This window comes from Eumetopias jubatus, unplaced genomic scaffold, assembly GCF_037043125.1.
Source record: "Eumetopias jubatus isolate StellerSeaLion01/CBP00866 unplaced genomic scaffold, mEumJub1_p1.0 scaffold_3, whole genome shotgun sequence".
NCBI classification, from domain to species: domain Eukaryota; kingdom Metazoa; phylum Chordata; class Mammalia; order Carnivora; family Otariidae; genus Eumetopias; species Eumetopias jubatus.
The window spans coordinates 50,677,616-50,690,387 of record NW_028274809.1 but is presented as its reverse complement, the minus strand read 5'-3'; the positions used below and the strand labels follow the sequence as shown (position 1 = coordinate 50,690,387).

General features: G+C 33.7%; 1 protein-coding gene across 1 annotated transcript in view; it reads right to left on the bottom strand.

Moving 5' to 3' along the window:
* Nucleotides 1-5,849: 5,849 nt before the first annotated feature.
* Nucleotides 5,850-12,772, bottom strand: part of NCKAP1 (NCK associated protein 1) — a 98,144-nt gene continuing 91,221 nt past the window's right edge. The window contains exons 27-31 of the mRNA XM_028125509.2: nt 10,121-10,214; nt 8,233-8,349; nt 7,546-7,655; nt 7,110-7,199; nt 5,850-6,169 (exon numbers count right to left, since the gene is read on the bottom strand). Of these exons, the coding sequence (XP_027981310.1) occupies nt 6,053-6,169; nt 7,110-7,199; nt 7,546-7,655; nt 8,233-8,349; nt 10,121-10,214 (528 nt within the window). The 3' untranslated portion in view covers nt 5,850-6,052. The remainder of the gene's footprint in view (nt 6,170-7,109; nt 7,200-7,545; nt 7,656-8,232; nt 8,350-10,120; nt 10,215-12,772) is intronic.

Here is a 12,772-nt window from a genome sequence, read left to right as displayed (position 1 = left end):
ACCTCATGCAACAAGTTGACCAGAACCTATCCATCCATCTCATTCTCAAAGTTAAGAGAAAATAGTAAAGTGAGGGTTAAGGTTAATTGGAAATAAGATATGGCCCTCTCTGGCTAGGTTCCTCACTTTAACTTGCTGATTTATCCTATTTTGTTATTTTTAGGTCAAAATGACAGGCTGAAGACTTTTCTTGGAAATGAGACATACTAGAGTTAGGCATGCTTGATCTGAAATGTTAGTGACAGTAATGTGTATGGAAAGTTCGATTCACATAAGCATCCCTACTTCAATATACTTAAAGCAGCTTTCCACTCTGAAAATAATACCACGTAGGGTCAATAAATACTAATTTTCCTTTCAATAGGACCAAATAACTAAACAATCATTTTTCATTAAAGATTAAAACATTTAAAATTTCAAACAAGGTCACAGCAAATCTTTAGAAAAAGAGGCATATTGTCTTATTTGAAAATTCAGGCCAATGCCATCAAATGAAATGGTGGTTTGTGCTCAAGTGGCCACAAAGAAAATATGAAGGACCGATGTGGAGTTACTACCTTAGAGATTACTCACTCATAAAAGTTTTTATGAATGTCACAGCTGGTATCTTCCAAAGGCAAGTCATTGTAATAGAAGAGTTGGCATGATTACACAGATTATGATTCACTGCCTGAAAAAAATTTGAACTTGGTTTAGAAGGCCTGGTGGTAGGTATATAATAGACTTTACCATCCTCAGATCAGTGCCCACAGCCGATGAGTGAATTCAGTTTCTTTACGGCCAACCTACCTTAGATTGGATTTCTGAACTTAGAATATATAAGCACAGAAGAAAGAAAGAAGAAAGAAGACAGGCAGACCAGAAAAGTAAAAGAGCTAGCCAGCCCAATGAGGCTCCTACCAACAGAAATGCTAACTGGTATACTTTCTTCTTCTCATACATGTCAAGTTCGTTTTTGCCTTCTGGGCTTTCACCTTCACTGTTCTCTCTGCCCATTTCTGGCCCCCTCTCATCCTTCATGTACCAGCCCGACTGTTTCTTGTACAGAGGCCTTCCCTGATGCCTCAAGCAACTCTCTCTCCCTGACTCCCCAGCCCATCATCCCATATATTTCCCTCACTATCAGAAGTTTGTTCCTTCTGCCTAACATCATTAATGTGCAAACTGAACTGTAAAAGGGGACCTTCTCTATTTTGCTCACCATTATATCCAGGCATCTAGAAATATTTGCTGAATGAATGGAAAAGTGGTACAAAATTATTAGGAGAGTGCCAATGACTAACAGGAGGATCCAAAATGGGAAGTCATGGGAAGCATTTGTGCCAAGTTCTAGGATTACCTTGAAAAGAGAAGGGAAAATTAAGAGGTAACTTGGAAAAAAGAAAGAAAAAGGAATAAGAGTCTAATGGAAAAAGAAGGAAGCCCCCATTTCAAATCTGAGGCACTGTTTTTACTTACTGGGGAAATACAAAGATAGGTAAGGGCATTTATTGCTAACTTAAATGAAATTTATCTCATCCAGCCAGTATTCGCTCAACCGCATCAGATTCTCATTACTATCAGGGCATTGACAGGGCACCATGTCAAGTATAACCCACAAAACTAAGCTCTGAATTTTTTTTGGATTCAACCTCCTCCTGTGTGTGATGAGCAAAAAACTCTTGAAAGGCCTGATAGACAAGGGAAGCCATTTTTAGATTCCCAAGTCAACATGACTATATATAAACTTTGTTCAAACCAAAAGCCCACTTTATGGCCCACCACACATGCATGGTACATCTACTTTGTGAATGAGTAACCTAAAGGAAAACCATCCTTGAGAGATCCATCAGTGCACCTACTCCCTGCATTCCTTTATGATAAACCTTGTGATTCCTGCCTATGTGCTAATCTATACTCTTGAGCTTTTACAAGATGTAAAAAGTATATAACCCCACAAAAACTATTCATTCTCTGGAGCACTTTCTTGACTGTGAAGACTGTTTCCCCAGCAGCTGTCCTAACAGGCTCAAATGACTCTTCCTTACTTCTAGATTCTAAAAAGTTTGTTCATTTTGTGATGTTCCCAGAAGCCTTTTTTTTTTTCCAGAATAAATGACTAGAGCCCTAGTCCTATTCTGCTGAACTTTGGAATTTTTTCCATCCTTTCTAGGTTAAGAGATTGACAACACTAGAAGAACAATCAGCTGATTAAAAGATGACTTAACAGCAAAGTTCACTCTAAGCTCCCAGAAGGTAGGTACAAGATCTTACCCATCTTTTTCAGCCCAATTGTACAGAATATGCTCTCAAACTGACTGAATTAGAGAACATTCTGTGACCAGATTTCCTGCATTAGCACAATCTATAAAGGTAAGGATTACGGTAAATAAAGATGACTTAATGACAGGTAGGGCAGCTTTCTCTTCACAAAGAATTATCTAAATTACATTTGAAATAATGTATGATATAGATCCTATTTCTTTTATATATTTTTTCCTTTATATTTTTAGTAACAAAAAGGCCACTTTACCTTTGTTCACAATCATTTTGTAAAATGGGAAAACTTTCCATAAAATGAAGGCTGGGGTGAAATGAATGATAGAAACAATTTTATCAAGCACATTAAAATATAAATAGCTTTACAAATTAACTTTAGAGGGTGTAACTAAAAGACAAAGGTTAATATTAGTTATACTAATTTAGGAAGAAAGTGAAGTTCTTTTTGGTCTTTATTCTTTCTCTTTAAAAAAATGATGTACACCAGTCTATTAGTATGAAAGGCAAGGAAAGTCTTACAACTTTTTGCCTTCTGATTGGTAGATGTTTTTATTGACAACAGTTTTTAAAATGACATCTCTGAGGTATGAGGTTAAAAACTGCTATATACACAGTCTCCTGTATATAGTATCTAACACACAAACAGTATCTCTCTGAATTAGCTTAATATATAATTTATTTTATACCTATTTAATAGAATAAAGGAATTACAATCTTGGCATAATTTCAATTGATTCTTAAGTTCGTGTATTTAAATTGGACATCTTTTCATTCTTTAACATATCCTTTTTATATGAAGCTATTCTTAACTTGGACTTGGAAATAAATGTCCTATACTTCTAAAACTCAATTAAAATTCAGTTATCAAAGTAGCTGTATCCTAACATTAATTACTATGCACTATTAATAGATTTTAATAGCCATATCACTACACTCAAGACTGTACAGGAGCTGTTTTCAACCCTAACTATACGCACTAGAATTTTTTTACATATGCCAATAAGTGTTCAATTAGTATCTTCAAACAAAAGCTTTTGAACACTTGAAAGTAACAAAAAGAATGAAAATGAGTAATTCATTAAAGAAATAAAAATAATTAACACAAGATATTTCACCTCCCTAATAAACAAAGATACACAAATTAAAACAAGATGTGTATCTCCCCTTTTAACAGGCAAAGATATGTATTGGCAGTAATAGAGGAAATTATATTCACACAATTGCAGGAGTAAAACTTATATAATCTTACTGGAAGGAATCTAATATTACATATCAAAGTTTAAAATGTGTACATGCTTCCACCAAGCAATCTTACTTGTGAGAAATTATCCTAAGGAGATAATGGGCCAAATTCATCAAGACATAGATACAAGATATTTAAAATGAAAAATAAGAAATTGCCTAAATGTTCACCAAATGAAATTACTAAATTAGTCATGGCATATATGGAGGCACTGAAAAAAAAAATCAAAGACCTCTTTCTATTGCTGAGTGAAATAGCATAGTATAGGCACGACATGATCGTACAGAAAATAATAAAAACAGTATGTTGTACTTTTAGAATAAGAAACATTAAGACAAAAAAAAAGGTTAAGACAAACAAAATGTTAGAAATAGTACTGTCAATTTACTTTTAATTCTCCAAGTTACCCTTGTCTTTTTTTTTTTTTTCATAGAAAGATTGAGAATAAGCAGCAGACGCTACGCCAGTCAGTCAGTCAGTCGGTCAGTCAGTCAGTTTGGGCATATGGTAAAAAAACTGGGCAAGAAAAACTTCACATGACTATGAAGGAGCAATCTTTTCTTGGCCTGAACAGGGGTAAATAATGGCATATGGACATCCCTATGCCTTACCACATTTACCAATCCAAGTACACATATTCAAATGCCTACTTAACCTCTCAGGATATCCTTACCAATAAGTTACTATCACTCTAGGATGCTAATATTTCAAGACAAACATTTAATCTTAATTTCAACTGTTCACTGAGTCATCAGGCTATTTCAAGTCTATAAAGCCACTCCATTTAAAAATTCCTTCTCCTCTTTTTAAAAGATTTATTTTGAGAGGGAGAGAGAGCACATGTGTTCAAGGCTAGGGGCAAAGGCAGAGGGAGAGAATCTCAAGCAGACTCCCCGCTGAGCATGGAGCCTGATTTGGGACTCAATCCCAGGACCTGGAGATCATGACCTGAGCCCAAATCAAGAGTCAGACATTTAACCAACTAAGCCACCCAGGCACCCCAGAAAATTCCTTCCCTTTTCAAAAATCCTCACTGAACTACTGAAAATTTCCAACAGATAGTGCTAACTATTCCTGCTTTAAGTATAGACTGGAAAAAAAAATCATATGCAAAATAGCAACATGATAATCTTCTGGCACCTCAATCTTTGTATCGGAACAAAGAAGAACATTATATAACTGAGTTCATAGTGGCTTTCTTTTCTCTTAACATTTTACTAGTGTGTACTTAAGAAGCTGTGAGCAAAAGCTCTATTTGATATCCAGATACAAAGCTGTTGAGAAATAGTTTTTATAATGCCAATTAAAAAACAAAACATCTGGTTAGTTTTTAAACAAAATGAGCTATTCTGCCCTCCATGCCAACCACTAAGCTTTCATTACTGACTGATGTAGTTCTCAGCAACATTTTACTAGTTCCATAATAATTCATTTTATTCCCATTCTTTCAAACAACTCTGTCCATTTGGTCGCATATACAACTGCAAGCTGATGGCATGGCACATGAGTTTCCTTTTAGTTCTTAACTCTTAAAAAAATGTTATGTAATTTTATTTTCCAATTTTATTTAAAATTTTTTTCCAGTGGAATGTTTTTCAAAATATTAATCAAATTTTGTGACAGCTGACCTGGTATCAAATGCTACACTTAGACATTCCTATATTTTAAACTAAATTGAAACTAAAATATTCATATTATTGAATAAATTTCTGGAGATCCAAAATTAAGGAAATAATTCAAAATGTGATACAGTCTAGTGTTTATTTTATGTTATGGCAGGTACACTTGAATTTCAAAAATTTAAAACATATAAAAAGTGGTTAGGGACTAACATGTGTATCAACAGTTGATAAATGTCTAAGACTGTTTATTATACAGCAGGGTACAATGGTAGTGCTAATGCCGGTAGGGCACCATGGAAGTTAGTCTAAAAATTATCACCAGGCTTTATACAAGCAACAACATATGCTGCTGTTTTAGAATTTCTGGACATAGTCTGCCTCTAATGCTAAGCAGTCCTTTAACATTTTTAATGTTATACAGTGTTACAGTGTTTAGTTTGGCAAATGTTTCAAAATAAAGTAGAAATGTATTCATAACATCACAGAAATGCACATCCAGTTTTGTTTTCAATAAGAACCATAGGTACAGATCATAACTCTTCCCTATATGAAATAATTTACACACAGATGAATGCTATATCACTATCTAAAATAATCACTAAATACAATTCTTTTTCAGAAATAAACAAGCAAAGGTTTTTTTTATTTTCAAATATCAAAAACATAGATAATGTATGTTTTTCAAACAATGATATTCTAAAATTATAGGAATAATTTTAGTGAATTCAGTGAATGTGAAACCTAAATCAACCAAGTATACTGTAGTAGAACCATATTAAATGAAACCAATGATCAGAAAATACAACCGTATGAAAGAAATTTATAATCCACAAAACTGTTTTTCAGGCCTTAAGGTAAAATAGTTCCACAGTTTACAGGTAAAACCAGAGCAACAAAAATGCGTGCTTGTCTTCAATAAGTAGATATTTTATGCAGAAGATGTAACACTTTGCTTGTAGACAGCATGGTATGCATTTCTCAGCAAGACATAAGGAAAACAAGATTCCAAAAGATCCATTGTCAGGAATGGGGATTCCTGCACAATCTGAAAAGTAGCAAAAATGCATCAGAGAATTGAAGTTATTTTAATGGGAACATTTACAGCCAGTAAATCATAATTTCTATAGTGTTCTTAATTAGAAAATTATTTTCCTTTTACTTTAGAATCTGAAATATAAATGTGCCAGTGTTTTGCTATCAAAATGTTTAAAATTACCACTTTTCAATTAAGTCTATTAATCATAGGAACAGACTGAGTACTTTCATTTGCCCTCAATTGTATACTAGACATATAAGAGAATATAAACATATTTAAAATATGGTCCATACCATCAAGTTCCCAAGACTAAGCCAAAAAACCAAATCAAACATAAGACCAACTGTAATTAAGTGGAAAGCTAGAGGAGTTCAAAAGGGATGAAAGATTAATGCGGGCCAGAGTAATCAGGAAAGTCTATCTAGAAAAAGATTTTAGCTATGGGGTACGCTGAATCATAGAACAAATATAGATCTCTGCAGGAAAAGGAAATTAATTCTAAGTGAGAAGAGCCACAGTGTAGAAACAAGGATAGCTGGTTCAGATAGTGAAGAGAAAGAGCTGACGAGGCACCGAGAATCACAGGAAATTATATTAGATGGGTGGGAAAGAGAATGTAGAAAATTCAGAAAATTGGGAGAGTTGAAATTGACACACTTGGAAAATATAAGGCCTTAAATGTTTCCCACCAGTTGAAAAACTATTCATAAAATAGGTAATACTAATCTTTTATTCTGTTGTTTTCTGGTATGATTACCATATGGTAAAATAAAACTAATGTTAGTCTTTCCAGTGATACTTAGACAGTGTGTGGCTTGAGTGGACTGAACAGAAGGGATCAAAAAAGTACTTCAGCTCATATTATTATTTAATCACTAAATGCCAAGAAAAGACTATCAGGAATGACTGGAACTTTTTTCTTGTTAATAAAAAATAAAATGAGACTTACCATATCTAGCAGTAAATAAACAGATTCTCTATTTCTTGTTGTTGTTTTATCAGTCTCCTGGCCAATTTTCAGTAGACTGGAAGATGCAAGCTTAAAAGTATATAAACATTTTAAGAAAGTTTTAATGAAATGTTCACTCACAAGTTACTTTTCAGTATGCTTCAACTTATAATATATTTCAATCATTCAGTGCCTATATATAAGATAATGGGCAAAATTCTAGGCAGTCCAAGTATCAGCTTAGAAAAAAAGGTCATATTGCAGAGTTCTAGAAATGAGAGATTTCTAAGGGAAAAAAATGCTAACCAGCTCCTTGATTTTAATGCCTGCCTTCACCTGGTCCTCCTTCCAGGGGGAAAAAAAGGAGAATTTATTCTGTTATCATTTTTATTTTCCTTATAAAACATCATGAGTTCTGCTATTTGGTTATGCCTACCGCCAGAAATTCTTTAAGACGGTCTTCAATGCTTCCTTTGTGAATTGTAAACAAAGCTGCAGCAATCTGGTTGATGGCCTTGGCCAAGCAATGTATGTTGTTGCAGTGCCCTGAGAAAAGTGCAAGTAGGGTTTATGGTTTCTGCATGACCCCAAAATTTCAAATACATAAACAGCAAGTCTTTAATCACTTCACAATCTACATAGTGACATTATTAAGAGTTGGGCGATTGCCTGCCTTGCTCTCCTTTCATTTTTATGAGGACTAGTGCTTTTAAAAAATACTATAGCAAAAAAGCAACAAATGATGATGTCTGTATTAAACAGGCAAATTTTCAAAAAATACCCAAGAGAAATCATACATAAATTTTATATTGTCTCTGAAACTCAAAAAAGATGTTTTTAGCTGCTTTACAAACATTTCGTCATTTGATCTTTAGAACTGAATACTCCTTCATCTTCCCCTGCCACACACACTCAGGCACCCAAAAGCTCACACATACATGTTTCATGAATCAGGAAACTGGGGCTTTGAAAAAGAAAAATCAACTATTCAAGGTTGTAAAGCTAGTAAGTGACTAGTAGGTTAACCCACGTTCTATTATAAATGAACATTAATTACTTGAAAAGCATCTATTATATCAAAACTCATGACTTTTTCATTGCCAAAGCAATTTTAAACCATTACCTTCTATAGCAGGGCTATACTGAGACATGACGTTACTAGCCAATGTTGGCAAAGAAACTGCCACAAAGACCATAAGGAGGCAGGCAATTTTATATTCTTCTTCTGGACTTATGTTTTCTAAGGGAGAAAATTCAAAATAAAACTAAGTTATTTCTTCAAGATTAGTTAAGAGTTATCAATCTAAACCAGAAAATGCAAATTTCAATTTTTGTATAAGGTATATTACTGAGCTTCTACAGAACTAATTGCAACTTTGTTATAAGTGATATAGAAGTAACATACATTATTGGCTATTATCAACTACCCAATCATTTTTCAAGGACCTCTAAAAAAACAGTAAGGCAAAAAAAATTATTTTTAATTTTAAGATTATAAGGCAAAAAAAATATGATTAGGATAAGTGGAATCCTAAAATTTCCTAACTGAAAACTGATAAATTATTATTTGATAAGAATATTCTGTGTACTACAGTTTAGAAAATTTATTATCTCATAAATTACTCTGTAAAATCATCCAAAAAAACCTTAATTTTTTTCTAAAAAATGTGATTTGAAGTTTATTGTTAGTATTTAAAAGATATAAATATGGAAAGTGGACTAGATTTCCAACCTATCCATTTTAGAAGACAGAAGGAACCAGTCATAAATGAAAATAACTAGCACTGCCCTAAGTCTTTTAAGACATAATCCTTTCTAAAATATTTATTATAATGTATACTAAAATTATAGGTTACCCAAGGCACTTGAATCTGGTACCTGGGAAATTCTAGTTATTCTACTATTCACCCCACCACATATATGTAAGAATTGAATGTAAGAGCCAGAATGTTTTAAAAATCTGGCTATGAAAAATATAGCTGTAGCCAAATGAGTAACAGTGGCAATTACCCACGTGAATATAATTAACATATTGCATGAATGATGAAACAAAAAGCAATGTTAAATAAAAAAGAACTGATGAACCCAGCCAAACATGCTAGGTACAAGGGGATAGATGGTCATTTTAGTATCAGTAACAGGTAAAATGTTATTTACTTTGTAGACAAATCTAGAAATATCTAGAGCATTCTGGGTACTACATTTCAAAGAGCTGGTTTTAAAATCTTTTAAATGTTTAATACAACACAATGATGCACTGACTCCACAGTAAATGGCTCTAGTCCAGTGAAAATAGGACACCCTTTTCCAGATACCCATTTTGCTACCTACTGGACCATCTCCATCAGTATACAAATTCTGTGACTCTCTCACCTGAAAAAAATCCTTCTCTTGATTTTATTCCTGCCTCTGGCTACTGTAATTTCATTTCTTTGTTCCCCTTTACAGTAAAACTCTGATAGAGTTGTTTTATACTTATTTCCAATTCCTCTTCTCCTATTCTCTCGTAAGCCCTTTCTACTCAGCCTTTTGCTCCAAAAATTCCACTGCCACTGCTCTTAGCAGCATTACCCATTAATCTATGTAGTAGATCAATCCCTCTCCACTTTGGCTGGAAGTTCCTCTTTCCTAGTTTTTCTTCTTCATCATCCATCCTTCTTTCTCAGTTTCTTTTTGGTAGTTCCTCCTCTTCTCCCTGAGTTCTTAAATTTGAAAGTGTCCTAAGGCTCAGACCCTGATCCTCTTTCTTCTGCATCTATGTTAACTAATCTTAGAAATTCCATCTAGTCTTATGGCTTAAATATTGTCTGTATGATGACTGCACTATAACATAAGCTCCAGATGACAGGGATTTCTGTCGTTTCTGCATTGCTATATTCCAACTACCAAAAAAAAAAAAAAAAAGCAAGTTGGACATTAAGCAGGCATTTGAATAATAAGTTCCACACCTGTATCTGTGTTTCCCTGGTAATTTTAACTAAGACTAATACATATTTGCTAATGCATTTTACCTGATTTTTGTGAGGAGAGAGCTACCACCAAGGCAGGATCAATTTCACAAGGTAATCCAGCAGCTGATGATAACTCATACACATTCATTGCAACCTGATGGAATATATAAGAATTACAGAGTAAGAAATATTTTAGCAAATTTCTAAGAAACCTCACTTTAGTAAGAAAGACATACTTTTTAAATTAGAATCTACCTATAACAACACTAGAGAATTTCAAAACTTGGCTGAAACAGAACTATAGCACAACTATCCTACAATGAAAAATTGAGTTATTACTTCACGATGTGCTGCTTATTAGAACTTATTTTAGGCCAAAAAAAATTTGTATATTCTCTGTGGCAAATGCCAATAAAATCATGCTAACATTACTTTTCTTGGAAGCATGGATATAAAATATCAAGCCAAAAGAGATGAATAAATGAACAAAAGTAAATCAAAATCGCTGAACTTATATTTACATTCATATTTATTTAATGAAAAATTGTGGTGGTTCAATGACTCATCATATCATAGCTATAAATATGGTAAATTACTTATCATAATAGATTTTTTTTTTTAAAGCAAGCTCTGTGCTCAACATGGGCCTTGAACTCACAATCCAGAGATCAAGAGTCACATGCCCTACTGACTGAGCCATCCAGGTGCCCCATAATAGATTTTTAAGGAGTACAGATTTAAAGCCTGATAAAGGAATTTCTAATGACTAAAATAATTCTTTTTGGCATTACATATGGATTTCAAGTATTTATGATATTCTGACTGCTCAATACCTCAGTTAAAAACCACCTACATAGTTGGTTACTTTTGATATTGCTACCAAAAAAAAACTCAGTATAAAATATGAGTAAAACTGTGTATCTAAAAATAAATGGAAATTGCCATGGATTAAGCTCTAGAAAAACATTTTTTGGGGGGACGCCTGGGTGGCTCAGTCGGTTAAGCATCAAACTCTTGATTTCGGCTCAGGTCATGATCTCAGGGTCGTGAGATCAAGCCCCACAGTCAGCATCAAGTCTGCTTGTGATTCTCTCTCTCTCCCTTTGCTCCTCCCCCTGCTCATGCACATACTCTTTCAAATAAATCTTTAAAAAAAAAAGGAAAAACATTTTTTTTGTGATCCATTACTCCACACACAAAAATGAAGAACTCAAAATGGTCATAAACCTAAGAGCTAAAATTATAAAATTATTAGAAGAATATGCAAGTATAAATCTTTATGACTTGGGTAAGGCAATGGTTTCTTACATAGGGCATCAAAAGGAGCGGCAACTAAAGAAAAAAATAGACTAACTGGACTTCATCAAAACTAAAAATTTTTGTGCCACAGAGGACATTATTATGAAAATGAAAAAACCACCCACAGAATAAGAGAGATTTCCAAATTATATATCTGTTAATGGACTTGTATCCAGAATATATAATGAACTCTTACAACTCAAAATTAAAAAGGCAAATGATCCAAATGAGCAAAGGATATGAATAGGTATTTTTCCAAAGAAGACACACAAATAGTCAATAAGCACATGAAAACGTATTCAACATTATTTCAGAAAAATGTATAACAAAACAATGAGATACCGTTTCATACACACTAGCATGGCTATAATTAAGAAGACAAGAACAAATATTGACAGGATATGGAGAAACTGAAACCTTCATACATTGCTGCTGGGAATGCAAAATGGTACAACTACTTCGAAAACAATTTGGCAGTTTCTCAAAAGGTTAAACATAGAGTTTCCATATGACCTGTGCCCATGAGCAGTTATTCCAGAATTCTTCCCAGTCTCCAGCCCTAGGCAACCACTAATCTACCTTCTGTCTCTGTAAGTTTACCCTATTCTTTTTTTTTTTTTTAAGATTTATCTACTTATTTATTTTAGAGAGAGAAAGCATGCATGCATGCACGTGTAGGGGGAGGGGCAGAGGGAGAGAATCCTCAAGCAGACTCTCCTCTGAGCGCTACTCAGATGGTTGCTGAGAGTAGTTATTATTGCTACCATACAGCAATTCGACTCCTGGCATATATCAAAGAGAAAGGAAAGCATATGTCCACACCAAAACTGTATATGGATATCCATGGTAGCATTATTTATAACAGCCAAAAAATGAAAACCTAAATGTCCATCAACTGATGAAAGGATAAATAAAATGTGGTATATCCATATAATGGAATACTAATCAGCAATAAAAAATGAAGTACTGATACATGCTACATGAATAAACCTTGAAAACATTATGCTAAGTAAAAGAAGCCAGTACCAAAAGCCTACATATTCTTATGATTCATATTAAGTGTCAAGAATAGGCAAACTTGGGGCACTTGGATGGCTCACTGTGTTGAGCACCTGACTCTTGGTTTCAGCTCAGGTCTTCAAAATGTTTACAATCTAGTATAAATTTAAGAGAAAAAACATGATTATAATACAAGGAAGAACATATTTAACTCCACAATGGATAAACAAAAAGTTTTCGGATAAGAAGAAGGAAAAAGAAATTCTTTATTGCCTAGGGATCAAGGAATATTTCTTAGAATACAGCAATTAAATCAGACCTTAAAAGATAAGCAGGACTTCAAAAGGCAGAAAACAGAAAAGCGCAGGATTTTCAGGTAGAATAAATTAGACAGATGTGAGAATGCACACGGGA